Source organism: Ananas comosus, linkage group 2 (assembly GCF_001540865.1).
Source record: "Ananas comosus cultivar F153 linkage group 2, ASM154086v1, whole genome shotgun sequence".
In the NCBI taxonomy this organism is placed as follows: domain Eukaryota; kingdom Viridiplantae; phylum Streptophyta; class Magnoliopsida; order Poales; family Bromeliaceae; genus Ananas; species Ananas comosus.
In genome coordinates, this window is record NC_033622.1 from 17225738 (window position 1) to 17247487 (window position 21750).

Consider the following 21750-nt stretch of genomic DNA (forward strand, 5'->3'; position numbering starts at 1 on the left):
CACAAGGGTCTGAATTCGTTTAGATGACTAAATCACAACTTTCCCTGAAGGTTGTGAAATCTAAAATTCAGTCAAGCTGTCACTTGTCAGTCCTTGGATTTCCGATCGATATTAGCAATGCCTGATCGTGTGTAACAATTCAGGCAATTAGGACTAATAGTTTATTGGGCACAGACGGGCATAAATGATCGATCCAAAATACATCAGCTTGGTCTATGACCCGGCACCCTCTCGACCTAGACAATGTCGTGCTGCGCTAGATCGCACCAAGCAACGAGCCTATCTATTTTTCTACATTTTTGTTTTTTTATTTTAAAAATTTTAATTTTATAAAAACATACTTATTTATTAAATAAAAAAAATAAATTTAATATTTAATATTTTTCCATTGCTCGGCCAATTACTCGGTGCTTCCCGAATCCCAAGTAGTTGCAGGTTTCATGGGCTTATTTGGCGATCGTAAAAATAAAAAATAAAAATAGTAAGATTTTTAATAATTTGTATTGAGGGTTTGCGAAACAGGAGCTTATAGTAAGCCCGATTTCCCTATTCGGCGGGCACTTCCCCTCGCATTCTTCTTCACCCAAAAACCCTAACACTCGCTCCGAAGGAGAAAAGAAGAAGAGGGAAGTTTGCACAAGGAGAGGAAAGCTTATATGCAGGCAACGGCCGCTTGGAAGATTTTCTTCTCGATGCAGGCGAGGGCTGCTTGGAGACGCCTCTCCCACGCGCCTAAAGATTGGAACTTCCAGAGCCCCTGGATCTCGCCTCTGCTTCCCCGCCCACTTCTTCCTGCTCGTGTACCGCCCATAGTCGAGTTCAGCACGACCCCCAGCAGGCCCATGAGAGGCCGCGGGAGAAGAGCCGGAAGAGACGACGGCCCTTCGGAAGAGGAAGAGGAGGAGGATTTCTTCCTCCGCACTCTCAACTTCGGCGACGACGGCGGGAACGAGAGAGCAAGAGAGAAGAACCTGGCCGACCCCCAGCAAGGCCCTCCGAGGCCCGCTAGGAGGCCACCGAGGGGCGAGCGAAGGTCGGACACGCCGCGNGGAGAAAAGAAGAAGAGGGAAGCTTGCAGAAGGAGAGGAAAGCTTATATGCAGGCAACGGCCGCTTGGAAGATTTTCTTCTCGATGCAGGCGAGGGCTGCTTGGAGACGCCTCTCCCACTCGCCTAAAGATTGGAACTTCCAGAGCCCCTGGATCTCGTCTCTGCTTCCCCGCCCACTTCTTCCTGCTCGCGTACCGCCCATAGTCGAGTTCAGCACGACCCCCAGCAGGCCCATGAGAGGCCGCGGGAGAAGAGCCGGAAGAGACGACGGCCCTTCGGAAGAGGAAGAGGAAGAGAAAGAGGAAGAGGAGGAGGATTTCTTCCTCCGCACTCTCAACTTCGGCGACGACGGCGGGAACGAGAGAGCAAGAGAGAAGAACCTGGCCGACCCCCAGCAAGGCCCTCCGAGGCCCGCTAGGAGGCCACCGAGGGGCGAGCGAAGGTCGGACACGCCGCGCGATGTCGAGGCAGATGATTTCTTTCCCCATTTCCAGGATGGAAACGAGATACTGCTAGGCGGCGGCCGGAGGTCATCTTCCTACCGAATGCCCAATAGACCGCCGCCGGCAGGAGAGCGAAGGGGGAAGGCTCCTGGAACTCTCCGTCATAATCTGAAGGCCGGTGACATCGATGAAGATGTATACGGAGATTTCGAAGCTTTACTTCGAGAAGAAGAATCTCCTCCTCCTCCTCCTCCTCCTCCGAGACCCCCCATGAGACCCAAGGAAGCTGGAAAGAGTGATGGAGCGATCAAGATCAACGACGAGTCAGACGATCCCTCTACCAGGGAGAAAGGCGGTGCCGGACTAGGTGAAACCCTCTTTCAAAAATTGAAACTTGGGGATGCTGCTCCCGGCGATAAAATGGAAGGTGAAACTCAACGCAAGTCCCCTGCAAATCTCTCCGACACCGATTCTGCAGCAACCGAGCCTCCGCCCCAAGATGCGGAGGAGGTCTTCAAGAAGATGAAGGAGACGGGCCTTATCCCAAATGCGGTTGCCATGCTTGACGGCCTCTGCAAAGATGGGCTGATTCAAGAAGCCATGAAGCTCTTTGGGCTGATGCGTGAGAAGGGAACCATCCCCGAGGTCGTCATCTACACTGCTGTCGTGGACGGCTTCTGCAAGGCCGCTAAGTTTGACGACGCCAAGAGGATCTTCCGGAAGATGCAAAAGAACGGGATTGTACCCAATGCTTTCAGCTATGCAGTTCTGATACAGGGCTTGTCCAACGGTGGGAAATTGGATGAGTCTGTTGAGTTCTGCACGGAAATGTTCGAAGCAGGGCATTCTCCGAATGCAACTACCTTCATCGGGTTGGTCAATGGGTTCTGTAAAGAGAAGGGGGTGGAGGAAGCCGAGAAACTTGTAAAAAGTTTTCGTGAGAGGAACTTCATTGTTGATGAGAAGGCTGTAAGGGAGCATTTGGACAAGAAGGGCCCCTTCTCACCGCTAGTTTGGGAGGCTATCTTTGGTAAGAAGATCTCGCAGAGGCCATTCTGATCTCTTCTTGTTCTTGGGGTTGCTTGGCGAGTACAAGTTTTGATCTTAGTTACTTTTACCCTGGCATAATTGACCGCTCTACGGAATTTCCGAGTTTAAGGATTGTTTTCTTCTTCTTCTTTTTTCCTCTTCATCCTAATCATGTTTTATGTAGAATCAGCAAGCAGTTGAAAAGATGGTTACGTTATCAGCTGAATCTCTCATCTGTTTCTTGTTGTCCTCGCCTCTTTGTTAAGCATTGAATGTGCTATGATTCTTCTACTCAAAGAAAAAAAAAGATTTTTGATTATTTCTAAATGTTGGTGGAATTCTCAACCTGTTTTCTTGTGGAGATAATCATAGATACTTTGTTGATGATGTAAATGGAGAAATAATAATAATGATAATGGCCTCTTGAGAGAAGAACAAGTAATATCTAACCCTACAATACTGATCGTCATAAGGCATGTTATGTTAAAGATAGAGAGCTTTAACAGCCAATATTTCTTAGATATACAATCCCCAGCAGAAAAATCATCTGCAGTGCATTATAACGGACATGGATTGAGGCTCCAATTCACAAGGATTACAAAGTTACTCTGCTCAGGAAACACGCAATGGGAACCCATGACTAAAGAATTGAGTTTGGGAGAATATAAAACTTAATCTGGCGTAAATGTGAATATATACTCTGTATTGCAACCTTCGCAAATCAAGGTACTCTTTCATCCTTCATGTCTTTGCTGTCTCGAGCCTTTTCATCCTTCTTGTCTGACAGTGGTGATATCAAATATGGAAGCCTTTTAGAGAATAAATTAGCTCAAAGTGCATTAACTGGTCAAACTACCTTGAAGTTGTAGTCTGGGATGATTAAACCTTGTATATCATGTTGTGTGCAAATACATAATTAAATATATTAGATAGATCTGGTAGATTTACGAAAATATCTAACACAATTTCTCTAATTTGCGGAAAATATGCATTCTTGGTTCCTGCTGAAAGGGTATCTCATTCTTTTATTGCAACTCAGACCATGATAAACACTCCAAAGAAACCACAAAATGATGTATTCTTTACTTGCCCGATAATCACAAGACTGCACTCTACACTTCCGAAACTATGCAATAATAATCATTGCTTCTCATTGCTGTACATGATTACCGATACATTTCCTTTATGCTTATCTTGGTAGAATATCCGATTAAGGTGAATCTTTCTGAGACAAGGAAGGCGAGCACTCGGTAGTCCTTGTGGGTTGAACGCCTGCACACAAGTATTAAAGAAAAACATGATCATATTTCATTAGCTGTTGCTTTATGGCTTCCCTATAAATTGCCAAAGCATCGCTACTTGCTGGGTAGTCCAATCCCAAGTGATGTCTTATCTTATCTAGACATTTATCTTTTGAAGGTAATTATGAGGCTCATACTGATTTGCATATTGGATGCCCTTTTTACAAAACCTTGACCTGATTCACACTGATTCTAACAGTAATATCTGGATTAAATAGAAGTTTGTCATTCATAGTCGGTCGATTAAATTTCTGGACTAAATCGGTAAGCAATAATATGTTATCTCGGTGAGAAGCGTAGAACTGGCACATGTTTCGTATTGCATAGTATTATGAGTTACATGTACTCGAATTACATGTTGCATGTGTTTGTTGTCACATATTATCTGTATTTGCATACCCCCTTAGAGCGGAAATTTGGTTTTATATCCTTTAGAATAGTTTATACACGCATGGATGCTGCTCTGTCTGACTTTCTGTGAGAATCTTGACATCAAAGAAATGAAGGATTGTTTCTAATGCTAAACCGTTTTGTACAATTACCTTTTAATGTTTACGAAGAATATCTTAATGGGGGCATGTAGATCTATTTCAAGCCAGGGTGCTACCGAGGAAAGTAAGTATGGTTAAACAAAAGACTTAAACAAAAGACTATTTATGCTGGGTGGACTTAAACAAAAGACTATTTATGCTGGGTGTACATTGTATCTAATATGCAATAGTTTGAAGGATGGTGGTGCAAATATGCACTTAAGAGTGTATGCAGGCACATGCATTCTCAAGGGACTAACACAAAATGTCCTATATAGTTTTAAGTCATACAAGCATACAATGATCTGGGGTTTTTCTTATAAAGGTAATGTAATGTCTGGAGACAAAGATGCATTTCATTTCGTTTTTTCAGGGCAAAGATCTTGTTATTTTTACCTCTACTTTTGGTGGTTGGGCAGTGATGGGCGTTCATTTCATTGAATTTTCATGATTCAATTATATTTTAGAGTGGTCCTCACCTCAAAATTTTTCAAGACGCTGAATGAGCACTTCCTCGGCATCCCATGGTACATCCTTCAGGTTGGAGTCTGGTTCCTCCCCAGTTAGTTTAAGAGGAACATGTAGCTGAGGCGGAGTCTGCAAAGAAATGCGATACTTTATTAGAGTGTTGAATATAAGGGCACATTTATTTAAAATAGGAATCAAAATTGGAATAAGAATGGAAATGGACTGGAATCAAACACAGAATAATGAAAACAATGTGTTCCCAACATCTTGAATCGTAACCATATTTACCATGCAACGAATAAGTGGCCAGTTGATGTCGCAGAAGAAAGGATGTTGCTTGATCTCATTTGCTCCAGAACTTGATCCCAAACGATTAGCAGGGTCTCTATGGAGTAATCCATGGATTAGTTGCCTTGCTGCTAGGCTAACCTGGCCAGAATAAGAAAGAAAAAAAAGACCAGTCAACTAGGTATTTATTCATCAATAATATTTCATAGAATGAAAAATGCACACTTTTACTCATACCAGTGGAAAAAAAGCTTCTTTACATATTGAACATTCTAGAAACTATGCCTGTCTTAGTTTTCTATTACTCTGCAAACTACAGAAATTTGTAGTATTAATTGCAAGAGAACAGATCTTTCCTATTTAAATCATGTTACTCTGACAATAAGATACAACCAACATATAGTGTGGTGTTAGGTAGGGAAAAAAGGGGATTTTCAAGCATTTAACGATCTAGCAGATTTTTCCTAGCTAAAAGTTTCGTGAAGTCCAAATATCCTGTTCGTTTTTCCGGTCGTAACTATGAAGGTTAAGGTTCTTGGTATGGCCATTAGGCATTACCACTACAAGTGCTAGATTATGAGTCAGTTTTTTTCACCCTCTGTGCACTTCTACCACTAAAATGCAACCTGATTCAGAGGCAAGTTTCTCACCGGAATGCTGCTTGGAAATGTGAGGTCCTTGTGCAAAATGTTGGAAAATGTCCTTCTTCTATTCTTTCCTCGAAAAGGTGTGCGCCCATATAACATCTCATAAAGCAAAATTCCTGCATTTTAACATAATTAGTGGTTAAAGCAAATATATAAGCAGATATTATTCAGAGATGCCAAACATTTTGCATGCCAAACATTTTGCTCTGTGTTGATAGATAGTATTTGTGAGATGCCAATGTATATGCTCATTTAATTGTTTTCATATGTGTTAGGGCATTACTTCGAGTAATTGATGGGCTATGTTGCTGAAGTGAGTGGAAAGACTGATGATTTTGTAACTTGTGGCTTTCTATTAGTCAGTTCAAAAGAGATCGCACTCTGGTTTGCAGTAAGGATATTAGTTAGAAAGTGAGTTCCTAAATAGCTGGTATTTATCCATGCACATCATTTGTGACATAATATTTCTTTTTTGACTCTCTTGTCAAATGTTATAATATCATAAGAAACTATTACAGAACAAGAGTAAAGATCTCATGCACTTCCATGGATCTCACAAGTTTGGTCATATGCAATGATGTTTCATGAATCATGGTAGTAATACTGAAAAATTTGATGCGGTAAAGAATCTTACCCTGTCCTGTTGGTTTATTCTTACAAAATGGAAAGAGATTGTTGTAGAAATGTTAGTCATTTAACGAAATTATTAAATGGGGCTTTCATCTGCCCTCATTTTACAGTACCATGTACAGTTATGGTCGTCTTAGATGTATATCCAGTAGAGTAGAAGGGCATACAATACAGGAAGGGTCTCACAAGTTTTCTCCAATATGGTAAAAATGTATGGAACTTACTTGAACTATGGACCATTTGAATTTGGCTACCCAACCTTTCAAAATTTTGATTTTACTATCCAACTTTTTAATTTGTTTGATTTGAATCAATAAATAGCACTTGTAACTTCAAATTAAGCTAATTACCAACTTTAATGAACTTATAGTTGTGAGAATTGCATGGAGTATATAAACTACACCTGTAAAGATAAACGATGCATTCAAATTTTGAAGTCAAAGTGTAAAGTCAAATCAAACAAATTAAAATGTTAGATAGTAAAATTAAAATTTTGAAAGGTTGAGTAGCCAAATCCAAATGGTCCATAGTTCAGGTGAGTTCCATATGTACTCACCTTTCAATATTAACACTTGAAGCAACTTACATTCTCGTGAAAGAAGAAAAATTTAGGATGGCAAATTGCAATTGTGGTGAAACTGCATTGGAGATTCATTTTGTTTTCCATAATCACTCCCAGGTAGTGTGCCTTCTAATGTAAATGATGATGAAAAACTTTTTTTTCTTAACCAATAAAATCATGTTAGTGTATTATTATTGAAATAAAAACTAGATATATATATATATATATATATATATATATATATATATATATATATATGAGCTAGAATGTTATCAGTAGCAAACGGGNGGCTATTAATAATCAAAAAGTAGATCCAATGGCTTAAAACCTAATAGCACCATGATAGTGATACTTGTAAAACTATCATAGCTCAACTCTCTCTCTCTCTCTCTCTCTCTCTATATATATATATATATAATTTTAGATATTGAATGTGTTGAATGGAGGAAGTTTCAGAAAAAGTATATCTTTCTAGCAATGATGGAAAATTGTTCAATGCTTCCATTTGCTAGTATGTTTTGCTTTTCCCAAGAAAATTTGCTGGTACTGTACCAAGAGCCCACCAGTCGATGGCGCTACTATGGCCTGCCCCCGTGATAATCTCCTGAAACAAGGATATGCAAGAAGACGGATTATCCTGAGAATGAGCTGATATATAGGTGTTGTCTATAGCTTACAGTGACTTTATTGAAAAGGCAGAGGAGGAGAAGCGATGGAGGTTATGACATCCACATTTGGCAGAACATCACCATGTGACACATAACATAATGACAATATGTTTTCGTCTTTCCTTAAGTTTATTAAGGTCAAAGACACTGGGAGGATGGCATTCTTACTATTTATATATAAATTTTGTTTGACAACAACGAATAATAGTGGGGCATTAACATAGTTTCTTTTTTGTTTAGAGAAATGCTGTGTTTGCAGCCTAATTTACTCATAAATAACTAGTAAATCACAAGAAGAGAAAGATCATACAGGTGCTATGTACTCTTCTGTTCCAACAAATGAATTTGATTGTGTACTAGGTTCTGCGAAAAAGGTTGGGGGAGGCTGATCTTTTGGTTTCCTCCTCTTTGATGGTGTTGCATGCTGCATCACCTGCAAAACGGGAAAAAAAGGAAAAGGGAAAAAGGAATGCGTTTTATTGAAGGAAAATTTATGGAGAAAGTGGCTTACAAAGTGAAATCAGAACGCTGAATATTTTGCAAACACTAGCTTTAGCATCAAACACTGGAGAAATGCATAAATGCTATGCCCAAGATGCTTCAGGGATGACAACAAAAGAAGGACTAAGGAGTCATGTTGGGTATAGAGTAAGAGCTCATGTTGTTCAGTTCAGAGCAGTAGCATTTATGTTCCGTCGTCAACCAAAATGAACACTAATAACAAATTTTCCTTCCTTTCATCAGTTGGGAGTGGAAGTTAGTTTATTGGTCTTTAAGAATGCCATTATTTCCATCTGCCTTGATGGCATTTTTCTTTTTCTTTTTATCCCAATCGGAGATATCTTTTATTATCTATATATCATTTTCATGGTCACAATTTGACCTTTCTCTTCAATCTTGAGAGATCTTCATTTCACTTACATGGTGACATATAGGATGTACTCAATACGTCTTTGAATTTGTTAGTGAAGTTTTTGACTTGAAAGATGCTATTCGGGTATTGGTTTATGTCCAACTAAATTGAGTCTTCGTTACAAGGAAAACTCATCTGTGGAATCATCATTGTGGTAAAATTTTTCACAAGAATCACACCCTCTGCATGATTTAAATTGTTTTCAATTAAGGCATGTTTGAACTTTGAATAAACATTTTCTGCAAGAACAATTAATTCAGTTATTATTGCACTTAACTAGTGTTGCTTACTCAGTTATTTACTACGGTGACTGGTATTAGCAGATTGGGATCTTTTGGAGGAGGAATATATGCTTTAGTTGTATATTGGTAGATCGCATGTAGCCCCCGTGCTGTCTGTAGCCTACTATGCCACCAAGCAACAGACTGTTGCATCCCTGCTCAATGTTGTTTCATGTTTGCTTTTATTGCAACATTATGATAATTTAAGGCCGCCACAGAACAATCGCTGAACACCATCAGTAATTTAAGGTTGCAATCATTGTGCCGCACCACACTATGTTGCTGTGAAAGTCGAGCAGCGTTGTAAAACAAAGGGGTAAGCACTACTCAGTAACAGGGTGTAGATGCTGTAGATTATGAAGGTATCAGGTTTTGCTGGTCAAATTGGACATACACGTGATCAGCCGGTAAGGCCATGACACAACAAAAACAGTGAAGGAGCAGTTGAAAATGCCTATAAACAATGAAGATAAGAAGGTGAAGACTCAGGTGTGCATTTAACTCGGCATTTAGAAAATCTCTTGGAAAATCAAGAAACTGTTGGAAATTGAGAATCTAATGGAGTACTTACTTGAGGATTGCAGGATGTTAAAAATGATAAATCAAAGTCAGTCAGAACTATATGGCCGTCCTTTTGGAGCAAGATATTTTCTGGTTTCAGATCACGATAGATGATTCCTACATGAAAATCACATATATATGTTAGCTGTTTTGGCTGTTTTCAAGATATGTACAGAAAAAGCATGTAAACTTCACTGCCATAATATGCAGGGGGGGAAAAATTAAGAACTGCACAAGCATGTGCACTATAAATTAATAAATTCATTACCTAGGCAGTGAAGATATTCGAGGCCAATGACAACTTCTGCAGCATAAAACCTGAAAAATTTTAAAATCATGAATTATTTGGGATACAGTATTGACTTATAAATCGCCATAGTTATCATCAAAATAAAAACAGTTTAGAGGTGTTTCTCAATGTAACATAGTCATATAAAATACAGTGTGCCTACAAAGCCGCATAGCAGATAGCAATTCTGAGAATCTTTATCGATGATATTACATGGTTAATATATGATTTATCTGTTTCTCTTTCCTTTATTTGGCGATAAGTAAGATTTGTAATATGCAATGATATTGACGAAATCAATAGTTTTTAGATCATAATTGAGGCATTGCATGAAAATAGAAGGTATAGGTAATGATGGCTTACAAAATGAGTGAAGGTTCATATAAACTAATAATTCCCCTAATGAATTGCAATTCCATGTTATAAAATTTAGGACATTTCCAACCCTTCTGAAGGATAGGTCGAATAGAGTTATTAAAATGTGTATACCTTTGGTATTCATTTCCACCAAAACACACAAAACTGCCTTTTGTAGAAATCTCTTTGTAGATACACTTGGAAATTGTATATGTTGTCAAGCACTTCATGTGGTTGTACATAAATAGGTAGCATGAGGGCTATTTGATCTCAAAACTGCTGTTACTTTTACTTTTCTAAGGTAAAGTTGATATAAATGATTTTATTTCACTTTTAGCAGAAAAAAATTTCAATAGAAGTTCGAAATTACCCCTTTCAATTAATCAATCAAGAAACTATTCAAATTAACCTAGTGAATTGAATAACATCAGACCACTTTCTGGTTGCACCTTGCAGCTTCCTCTTTGAAGATCTTCATAGGTTGCTGGTCAAGCAACGCAAACAGCTCTCCTCCCGGACAGAAGTCTGTTATTAGACAAACATGCGTCGGAGTCTGAAGAAAGAGGATAATCAGTAAGATGTGTTTAGCTAGATAAATATAATCAGAAAACATTGAGATTATCTATGTCAAATTAGAATGAAAACTGGCTTATTTGGTGCATAAAGAGGTATATCACACCTTATTAAAGGACAGAGTTAACCTGAAATGAAGCGTACAACGTTGGAAGAAAGGGATGATCCAATAGTGAATATATCTCTCTTTCAACGCATGCACGATGAACCTGGAGCGCAAACAAAGTGGCGAACCAACTTTTATTCACTGACGACTCTTTGAAGTACCTCACACAGGGACTTCACGAGGGAACAGAATATATAAGAAAAAAAAACTGCAAATCTTGTACTAGTGCAAAATGATTAGCATTTATCAGCCCATCTCATGAAGACTTATTCCTCATCATGTTTTCGATCCTTTATTTGGTTGGTGCATAGTGTAAACAAGCCAATTTGGTGACCGTTCATCCATGCCATCCTATATTATAGCATTATACATATTTTCTAGGGTTGAATGTGCCATAGTTCCTACGGTCAAGAGTTGTTTCATAGCAATAAAGATATGTTTTGAAGAAAATGGCAAGCAGGAGAGCACCTTGTTTCGGTTGAACATTACTGATTTATCCATTGCCTTCATAGCATACAGTTCGCCAGTTCCTTGTAGCTCCACCAAGTGTACGCTGTAGAGCATCAGATAACCCTATTAGAATCTATAGAAAGCCTTAAGAAACTCTTGATAGCAGTAACTTCGGAGATATATCGATGAAAGTACATTTATGTAATTGATGTCATACAGATATCTCAAAACATGATGTGTGAAAACATTGGTACTACTAACATCAAGTTATGTATATGTTTGATGTGTTCACAATGATAAAGTTCTGCTAATATATGACCAAGCAAGTGTGCTTTTTATTATTTTCCTGAAAGTAAACATAAGTAGACATTAAGTATAAGATATTCCATAAGGACTTGAATCCAAATAAAATGTTTATACCTGCCAGTATCACCACAACCCAAAGGTTTTATAGGTCTGAAGTGCTTCAAGCCAATCCTTTCCCCTTTGCCGGTAACCTATGAGAACCCCAAAAAAGAGTGGTGTGTTAAATAACCTGGAGATGAGGTTTGAAATGCGTATGCGTTCTTTCTAGTACAATAAGATTCATCATATATAAGCAAGGAAGCATTTCAGTACTCACAGAAGGCCATAATTCTGCAATATATCCATGATGATCTCATATAACTTTAAGAGTGAAATAGAAAAATCTCATACATTACAACCTTCCAGATCAACCTACTAAACTTTTAAAGTGAAGCCATCAGTGGAGTTTAGAAGACTTTCCAGAAAAGAAATAAACTGTAAGTCATATATGTGCATGATTTTCTGCTTTCAGATGCCCTATGCTACATGATCAGTTGCGCTTGTACCATATTTGAATGAACTTCCTAATTTTATTTTATTGGAGCAGTTTGAATGAACTTCCTAATTTTATGTGATTGGATTTGGAGCAGTAGTCACAGTTAAATCTAGCAAGTTTTATATAACATACCTTCTCTATAGCTACCCAAGAAGAATTGCTCTTTTTGTGAGGTTTCGGAAAGACAGGTTTGGAATGGATTGCCCACAAGTCCTCCGGTCTCTGAAGTAGTAATTGGTCAAAGACATTGCAATATACAGTAACCCTTTCTTTGTCAAAAGAGAATATCTAGTGGTTAGTTCCAGGAATGTTAACACATGATAAATTTGTAGTAGTACTGCACATTGCTGTCCTGAAAGTAAGCACGCCTCAACAATCAAACATTTTGGTGAAACGGTAATGACACTTGTGATCATTTGAGACTACAAAGCACTTCGACATCAGAATATGAAATCCTTAGTAGAAGTGGAGCTTATGCTTTCTAGTTCACCCAAGGAAACATAAACCCTATTTTGCAATGATAACAGTGAATTTGCCGAAGTGTTTATCAACTACGAGAGTTTCAGAGAGGGAATAACACTAATACATGGTTTATAAATAGTCATATAGTTCACATTTTAAGCACCTTGTATCTGACATTTATAAACATTTCAAATCGACATTTAGACCAACAAGTACAATCATACATAATTTTTTAAATAGATTTTAAGATCCATTTTACCATTGTTCATCAGTATTAAGTAGAAAACCTAATTTTAGTAATCATTCAATCATAACCAAATAAAATGTACCTTACCAAGTTTGCATCAGGAAGCTCTCTTACAGCTTCATCAACATTCTCAGCTGTAGCTTTAACCTGATTAAGGAGACGAAAATCAGTAGATCGTAAAAATTAGGTCACTTTTTTCACACAGCTGTTTCCAAAGCAAATAAATAGAGATGGATAAGACCAATTTTTATTGTAGGTTCTGAAAATCAAAGCCAGCATCATAATCTTTTAAGAATATCAGTTAAAAGACAATTGCTTGATTATGGTCCCATCACTGTAGGATCCTAGCTAGAAGTTATGGCCCCGCCAAAGTGGTGTCTTACAAGGAGTCTGGAGGTAATCTACCATTCATCATTTTTTGGCATGAAGTAGCTTCTTTCAAGACTCAAACCTCCAAAATTGTGGTTTTGAGCCCAATATTTCACCGCTGCGATAATTAATAACCCCTATCTCATCAGAATACTACTTCACAAAGTAATGACTCCTATTATCCTATCTCATTGACAGTTGTGGAGAACAACAAACTTCAAAAGATTAAATGATGATTATGATTATGCAATTCCCGCTACAAATTGCATAAATGGCAATTTTATATCAGATGACATTTAAAATGAGAAGTACAGCAACATACTCTAATTCTCTGAATAATGATAAATTGGAAAATGTACGCAAATAGCAAAGGAATTTACCACTTTGGCACTCTGCATCTCAGTCGTATCTGAGAGACGATTCCGAAGGGGTTCAACATGATCGCTCCCATCTAATTGCACACCAATGAAGTATTGAAGCTCGCCCTAACAATATAAGAAGAAATTACACCAGTTCAATTAAAATTGAAGCTTTGATATCTAACAGAATATGCAAAAAATAAAATAAAATAAAATAAAGCAGTTGCACAAACTAAGGATCTTGTTAAGCACCTTCTGGTCACGCATAGGTTGCAAGTGGAACAAATTCCAGAATTTCTTTCCTGAATCAAATTCACCAACAGCAAAATTTATTCCCAAAGGAACTAAAGACTTACTGGTAGAAGTAGCATTCCATATTGATCTAATTCCTTTCAGCAGATTGCATAATAAAAGCAACACAAAATACAAACCTAGATGGATTTTATATTTTGACCTTTTTATATGAGTTAATGAGGCTACGGAATTTGAGCTATTATAAAATCAATGCAAAACTTACCACTCTTTGTATAGTTAATTAGTTGAACAGTAATTTCCCTTTGTTCTCTAATCGCATCTCTTATCTTTGCAACAGTTCCTTGATCTGTTTCAGGTCCTTGAAGAAACCTGTAGTACCAAGGAGATTACATCTAGAGTTTATATGAATATTTAATATATCAGCAAAATATAAATACAGTAGTATCATGGGATGGAATTAATTCCTAACTTGATATAGAAGCTGTCCGGTATACTTCCACTGGCAGAAAGTAAAGTTCAGTTGCTCAACAGTATATACAAGAATCATGAAATGTATATAAATAGCATCATTTCAGAAACTTGGTTTTTGCTTGTATATCTTGATGAAGAGAAAAATCTGGTGATATCAGATTAAGTTCTGGAGGTTTTTAAGTGGAAATTCTCTAGTGAAAAATTGGAAAACTATAGTTTTTTTTAAAACATTAATAAGGAGTTGATATCAATGCTGTAGTATATTTATAATTTCAATTTATTTTTATACAGGTGAATATTAATTGAAAGAGTAAAATCTTTTACTGCAATACAAGGATAATCACAGCACAATAGAAATAAGTAATTACTGCCATTACTATGAGCTTAACCATCAAGTCCATTAGAAAATGTGAAAGTAATTATCAAAAATCAGAGACAGTTACTATGCTTGAGATTATATTTCATATACTCAAATATATAACTAATTATAAATCTCAAACACTGATTTTCCTTTACAAGAAAAAGAAAAAGAAAAATCTCAACTACTAAAAACTTAAAACCATGATATACAATATTTCACCTTGAAAATTCTGATTCATTATTAGTATGAAGCCTTCAAATTCATCTCTCCAAAAAAGTACTCAAGAAATATTAACTTTATAGCAAAGATCAGGTGTTGGCTAAAGGTTAAGTTCCCTTGAGAATTCATCATTTCCTTACCGACAATTTCTTCCTAAAATTTCTTCACGTGCATACTCCGTCAGCTCGAGAAAGCTATCAGAAGCAAATATCTGCAGTAAATTGACCAAAATATTAGTCATTTCCACAAGTCTGTGTATAGGAAAAGGAGAAAAGCTTTAACTCATTGCCATGAACAGTGCTCCCAGAATTCTTGTTATACTTCAAAATTGCTAATAAGAAAGAGCACATGACAAAAGGCATCATTAAGCTAGGCATCATTAAGCTAGCCATTAAAGTGATTATATGTGTTTTGAGCTATCCAGCAGAAAGATTGGACTCCCCATAAGTGACTTTCTCTTACTATTGGGTTGTCAGGCAGTCTCGGATCTGTAATCACAAAGTTCTTTTCGATACGCTCCAGTGTTGTAGCTAAATCAATTCCTTGTCGTATCTCCTTTTCTCTTTCTACATGATCCCAACTTTCAGTGCGTTGTACATCTTTGGTCATTAAAATCTCTGGCTCAATATTCAATTCCCGACTTCCTACAGAACTTCGCTTCTTGCCTTTGAACCTGCAAATTAATAGAGAAATTAGAGATTACACACTGTTCATAGGGGGACTGGAAAACTGAATGCAAATCACTGCAGGCAATGATGGCAGTGTGTAAGACAAATCACAACATAAAAAACAGAGAACATATTATAAAAGTAAGAAAGTTCCTTGTTCAACCAAAATAGAAGTTAGTAGCAAATATTGTCAAATTATGAGGTTTGCTACAATTTGTGGAGTGGTGATAATGTGAAGAAGTTGGAACTGGCTGTGATAGAGATTAGATGCGGAAAAAATGATGAGAGATAGCTGCTAATAAGTGCAACTCTTGATTTATGATACAGTTTCAATCTCCCTCAAGAACTACAAGTGGTTGCGTTAGTAGTAGTTAGACCTACCGACCGTCCCTAGAGCAAGTGGCAAAGGGCTTGGTGGTTGGTACCCGAAACCCAAGTTCGAATCCTAGTTGATTCACATTTCCAGCTAAGTTTATTTCTAAATGAAATAAACGAAGCGGGTAGCGTGCTACCTATCTCTCAAAAAAAAGAAAAAGAAAAAAAAGTAGTAGTTAGACCTTTGAACTGTGCAAGTGGTTACTTGTGATCCTTGGAGCTGCTCACCTTATACTTTTTCATACTACAAGCAAGGATTTAAGTGTCGTGGCATGGGATCGTGCCGAGCATTTGTTGGCACGATACATCATAGTGCGTGCCTAGACGAAATATACCATTCACAAAAGTACCCATGCCCCAAGACATTATTGCATAAAATATTCATGTTCGTTGGCACCAATATTTTCTAATTGCTTATTATATATTTTTATCAAATTTTTTGCACTTATTAATGTAACTACTTATTAATTTCAAAGAAAAGAGTGTTTTGAGCTATGCTGTTGGCATGGGGACTGTATCGTGTCCATATATTGTCGACACTGTATGGCACAATAGACAAGGCCCGTGCCGTGAGCACTTAAATCCTTGTCTACAAGTATCAAAAACTATTATAGGAAAATTGTTATGTCATTTAAAAAGTTTGTTGAACTTCAAAAAATATTGCAAATTATGTTATTTGAGTTGTGAGAATTAGGACTTTGAATTGCACTTTTAGCGGGGTTATGAAATAACCATATTGATGTTGTTTATATATCTATAAAATAACCAAAAGATACTCTCAATGAAGGAGATAAGTTAAACCGTACCCATCCTTGCAGTGAAAGCAGCACTATTTATGAAGGACTACCAATCATATAGAAATAGAAATTTCTCAAATAGAAATTTCTCAAAAGATATGCAGGATTACCAATCATATTAGATTTTTCAAGTTTGATCCATCTCCACATTGTTATTATTTAGCAACAACAAAGCACGATTAAGTATACATTTTCCTCCTAATGCAATGAAGTTGAGAAGCAATCTAAACTCACCCAATTAGCGACAACCGGCCTGATTTCCTAGTGCTCATTCTTGATGATTCATTTTTGACATCTATAAGGGGTGTTAGTCTGCCCGGTGACTTGAAGCTTTTCAGCTCGGCAGGTGTTTGAAGCGGAGAGTCGATGTAAACGTTTTCTTGCTCATTGAGCTTCGCAGGAAACTCATGCTCTGCTACAACTTGTGAGTGGGTATGAGGATGCCTTACCGTCTGGACAACCTCTGTTATCGAAGACAAAGCTTTCTCCTTTTGTCGAGCTGGTAAGAGAAAATAGTAGAGTTAGCCTACTATGAGCAGAATAGATAGATTTACATTGAACCAACCAATTTGTAGAGAAAGAGAGAGAGAGAGAGAAAGGAGGCGGAGAGAGAGAGAGAGAGAGAGAGAGAGAGAGATGGAGAGTATGTCTGATAGACTTACCATCATAACGGATCAGGGATACTGGCAACGCATTTGGCCGCAATGCTTTGTCATTAAGACCTTCTGTGTATTTAGTGACCTCAACCTGCATTCTGGACATAACAGTTCCAAGTTTATTTTGTCGAGAACCTGCAGCGGAAGCTTACTACATACATATGCAGTGCTCAAATACAGAAGATTATATAGCAGGAATCCTTTCGCAAGTATAGGAGATACGCATCTGAAATTATATAGAATAGCAACCTACATCCGAAATCAAATAAAATAGAGTGGGGCTCCTATCAGGACTTGGCTCTATAATCAATAAAATACTTGAAACTAAAACATATGGAAAAGATTTGACACTAAAAATTTTCTAAAAATCAGGAAAGTACTATTATGGCTTTTTCTTAAAAAGTTGAAGAAATTTCTATTTCACAACATCTCCAATAATGCTCTGCCATCATTTTTTTTTACTCTAGCAGATTTGGTTTTGCTTTTCGGAAGTTCACCAAGGATGTATCTTAAGACGATTAAGATATTACCGAGGAGGAAAATCCATACCCTATGAATTTAATAACCTTCCCACTATCATTCCTTATTGGTGTCACTGTGAGAAGGTTCCAAAAGGGTGTCCCATCCTTCTTGAAATTCAAGAGCCTTCCGCAGTAGCTTTTTCCATTGCGAACAGCTTCTCTAATCTTTGCAACTTCCTGTCTATCCGTTTCCGGTCCCTGCAAAAAGCGACTGCAAGCAGAGTTGTTGCGTCAACATAGTAATCATAGTACAATGCAAGGAAAATTCAACTCAATTTCTAGTGAGATTAGTTTTTCAGCCTTTAGATTTTATTCAGTGTAAAACCACTTCTCCAGTTAAAGATCTGATCTTTAGTGCAGCTGCTACTATTATTAAGCTGAAATCAGTTTCAATATATTAGAAAGGAACTAAAGCTAGTGCACAAGTAATGGCCATACCAATTTCTTCCAATGACTTCCTTAGCCGAGTAGCCTGTCATGGTGAAAAACCCAGCACTAGCATACACAATAGGGCAATCAGGCCTGGTTGCATCGGACACGACAAATGTCTGCTGAAGAGTGGAGAGTGCATCCTTTAGTTCTTGGGAGACCCTAGGGAAACTTGAGTCCGGCGCATAACTTGACTCGCCTGAAGTTCTTTCCATTGAAATCTTAGCTCCATCACCTGATGACCTAGAGCCCGCACTCCGGCTACGAAGATTATCATTCTCTGATCTTACTACTGACCCCCTTTGATCTGGTAACTGATTGCTTGCCAACGAATCAGATTCCTCAATTATTTCATTGTGCTTCAAATACTTTTCAGAACTTTTGGTCGGAAAAGCCATCCATTTCTCAATAGCTTCTGTTTTGAGAGGTGCATTCGTGTCAATCTCAGATGTCACGGAGGTTTCGTTCCTATCACGTGCCATCGCTTTTGATGAGTTTGATATCATTATTCGATCACCGGTGCCCAAGTAAGATACTTGGGCTGAAATGCAATAAATTTTTTATGCGGATTCAAGTTCTCGAAGTAGAAGCCCTGCAGGTGCATCAGGACCAAGAAAACCATCAGCTTTCTTGCAAGTAGTTGTAACTTGACATGGTAATTTACCAGTCAAAATAAGTCAGAACAAGCCAAAGATCCAATCTGAGCAAACTGCTTTGGGCTGAAGTGTAAAATGTAGATCGACAGCAGAAAATCTGACCCAGAAATTATAAAAGCATATGTGAAATTCTGGCAAAAAGAGAAAATAATAAGCCGGAATGAAAATTGTTGGGGTCAAGAACTCCAGTCCTCTAAACTAAGATATTGCTCTGACACGAGAACCAAAGACAAAAAAACAAAGACCTTATCAGACACGTACCTCTTCCCGTTCATAAGGAGAAGAAGAAGGAGAATTTATATGAGAACAGAAGCAATATATAATATTGAACCACGATATTCGAAGGCTCTTGATAGTCGAATACCTTTTTAAACAAAAAGACAATTCGGAAGTTTACCGCCACTTTGAGAGAATTTATTCACGAATTCCGTACAGAACGAGATCACGCGCAAGAATCACACAACAGTTTCTCCAATTGATTTCAGCGAAGGCGGGAAAAGCAAAGAAGCAGAGAAAGAGGAGAACAAGATTAGTTACCTTTCCTTTGAAAGTTAAGAGAAACTGGGCCGCAGCGGCATACGCCTTCAGCTGTTCTCTGCAGTGCTCATTCACACACAGTCTCAGAGAAGGAAAGCCAAAAAGAAAAGAAAGGAGGAGAAGGAAGGCCCTTCCTGTATCACTTCAACCACCTCTCTCGCGCACCGAGAACGAAGACGCCAATCTCGGCCGTCGGTTCGGTTCTCTCCTACTTAACCCATTTTCTTGAAGTCGTGTGTACCTGGGGACACAGGACTGCAGGAGACGCCCCGGACGCGTGATCTTTTTCTGTGGCCTCTTCTTTTTTTCTTTTTTTCTTTTTTCTTTCTTTTTTCCGTTTTTTTGTAAGGCCGGGCGAATTTAGCCGTTATCCTATTTTCCCTCTTTTCGTACGCCTGTGGTGCGGAGCGGCTCAGTCGAGAGAGGAGAAGAGCTCTGTATAATACTGGCTGTACCAATTTGATACATACGTGTCTTCAGCCGAATGAGGCTGCACCTATCTCGTTCGATTACGGATGCAGAGAATAATGGATCGGTCAGTTGGTATTAGACGTAGAAAAGTACCCGATCTGTGTGACCAATCAGCACCAGCCCTGGCGCATTTATATTGCTTTCTTTAGATAGCGCACGTCTGCTTGCAACGACTGAGCTTGTGCGCCGGTAGTCGGACTAAAAAATTATTTTAGAAATAATAGATGTGTAAGGCATTTTCACTTGGTCTTCAGGTTTGGGCCATGAATTGGAATTCAGAGTACAGCAATAAGGTTCTAAACTTTCTGAATTGGGTAGCCTAAGGACTACTCAAAAAATAAAATACAAAAATAAAAAAACCAATCTGAACTATAGATCGTTGTGAATCTACTATCAAAATTTTTTAAATTTTAATTTTATTATACAACCTTTCAATTTATTTGTTTTGAGTCAGTTAATAATACTTTAACTTTAGTATTTAAATGTATTATTTATCTCACGACTAAAAAAAATTAGATGCAACATACTAATTACGTTTATAAAGATAAATAATATATTCAAATATCAAAGCTATAGCGTTGTTGACTGACTTTAAATAATTAAAATATTAAATAATAAAATCTAAATTTAGAACGACGGAATAGTTGAATCAAAATAATTTATAATTTAACTAAGTTTTACACATCTTTAGAAGTAGTTTACTGATCCGTAGAATTAACGCCGCACTGCCGCCGCACTGCCACATATGGTGTAAAGACGTTGATTAGTTTTATATAGACAGTGCAATCCGCTCTGTAGATTTACCAATTGATAGACTGTGCATATAGAAGGAACATTTCCTGGACGACCAAAATATTTGATTAAAAAAATATATTATATTCACTTTTAATAAAAGGCGGGAGACGGTACATCTATGTGAGTAAACAATATTATTTTTATTTTTAATAATATATTCATTTTTTAATGAATGAAATAGATAGTATGATATTCTTTTGTCAAAAAAATATTATGTTCACTTTTTATTTCTTTGAACTATCGATATTCAAGATTTCTACAAATATTTGAACACTACAATTCTCGTTATTTAAATTATACTTATATAGATTCAAAAATAATTATATCATGACCGAAAAGAAAAACAATTGGCATATTGACAACTGACATAAGATTCTTTGTAAGCGCCAGCAATAATAACTTTTTGGGTTTAAATCACCGACCCAAAATGCTTAAAACTAGTTATTAGTTATTATTACTAATGTACAAGGCTTCATATAATTCAATAAAAATTACTTTTTCATCGGGTCTAATCAGATCACAGATGCAAATCAAAATTATTAGACAATATGAGATTCTAGTGGTGGATCCCATTAAACTTGTTGGTGGTCCACCAAACTCGTTGGTGGCCCAAACAAGATCACAGATATAGACCAAAATTATCCGACAATATAAAATTTTAGAGGTAGATCCCACAAAACTAGTTAGTGTAACACTTTGTCCCGCATAATAATTAGCTCTCACACTTTCGACTTGTAATCTAGCTTTGATACCATTTATAACGACCTGATCAGCTAGCAATAATAACTTGTTAGGTACAAACCACCGACGCAAATTGTATGACGCTCTAACTTCCCAAAGAACACTCATCCTATGACTACTCCCGTCCTAACACGCTTAACTCTTTTAATCTCTTGGGACTAACTACCACCCAAAATATTTAAGTCGGATTAAAAGTTTTAACCTTATTATATCTTATATATAGAACTATCTGAAATCTCACAAAATATTTAAACTCAATTATTATTACTAGCGTGCAAAATTTTATATAATTCAATCAGAATTATTTTTTCAACTAATGTGGGACCATTGGGGCTTACAATATATATATATATACTCTATGGTAGAATATACCTG

General features: G+C 37.4%; 2 protein-coding genes across 9 annotated transcripts; one reads left to right on the plus strand and one right to left on the minus strand.

The window, feature by feature from the left end:
• LOC109703791 (pentatricopeptide repeat-containing protein At4g38150) lies at positions 330 to 2848 on the plus strand. Of its 3 annotated transcripts, none has more exons than XM_020224517.1 (2): positions 330 to 641; positions 1082 to 2848. In XM_020224517.1, the coding sequence occupies exon 2, from the start codon at positions 1097 to 1099 to the stop codon at positions 2549 to 2551; it is 1455 nt and encodes a 484-aa protein (XP_020080106.1). In that variant the 5' UTR covers positions 330 to 641; positions 1082 to 1096; the 3' UTR covers positions 2552 to 2848. The 3 variants fall into 3 exon arrangements, with proteins under 3 accessions (XP_020080106.1, XP_020080098.1, XP_020080110.1); XM_020224509.1 differs by having other exon boundaries at positions 333 to 680; positions 1121 to 2848; XM_020224521.1 differs by having other exon boundaries at positions 352 to 1033; positions 1492 to 2848.
• Positions 3435 to 19642, minus strand: LOC109703756 (phototropin-2-like). Of its 6 annotated transcripts, none has more exons than XM_020224481.1 (24): positions 19374 to 19640; positions 18185 to 18767; positions 17775 to 17957; positions 17232 to 17323; positions 16804 to 17068; positions 15192 to 15402; positions 14870 to 14940; positions 13941 to 14047; positions 13676 to 13725; positions 13445 to 13549; positions 12783 to 12842; positions 12119 to 12208; positions 11566 to 11642; positions 11164 to 11248; positions 10718 to 10798; positions 10466 to 10569; positions 9639 to 9688; positions 9381 to 9487; positions 7926 to 8048; positions 7500 to 7551; positions 5759 to 5871; positions 5109 to 5249; positions 4832 to 4949; positions 3435 to 3793 (listed from the first exon to the last, which is right to left on the minus strand). In XM_020224481.1, the coding sequence occupies exons 2-23, from the start codon at positions 18679 to 18681 to the stop codon at positions 4833 to 4835; spliced, it is 2781 nt and encodes a 926-aa protein (XP_020080070.1). In that variant the 5' UTR covers positions 18682 to 18767; positions 19374 to 19640; the 3' UTR covers positions 3435 to 3793; position 4832. The 6 variants fall into 6 exon arrangements, 5 of the variants coding, with proteins under 5 accessions (XP_020080070.1, XP_020080064.1, XP_020080074.1 ...); XM_020224475.1 differs by having other exon boundaries at positions 19369 to 19640; XM_020224485.1 differs by lacking the exon at positions 7500 to 7551 and having other exon boundaries at positions 5109 to 5244; positions 19369 to 19641.

Bases quoted from the DNA above. Each gene is read 5' to 3' on its own strand.
- LOC109703791 (XM_020224517.1), top strand. From the start codon at position 1,097: ATGCAGGCAACGGCCGCTTGGAAGATTTTCTTCTCGATGCAGGCGAGG.
- LOC109703756 (XM_020224481.1), bottom strand. From the start codon at position 18,681: ATGATATCAAACTCATCAAAAGCGATGGCACGTGATAGGAACGAAACC. The intron at 12,843-13,444 runs GTAAATTCCTTT...CTCCTTAATCAG, and splicing joins AGATGCAGAGTGCCAAAGTG to GTTAAAGCTACAGCTGAGAA. The intron at 11,643-12,118 runs GTATGTTATATA...GGGTTCTCATAG, and splicing joins CTTGGGTAGCTATAGAGAAG to GTTACCGGCAAAGGGGAAAG.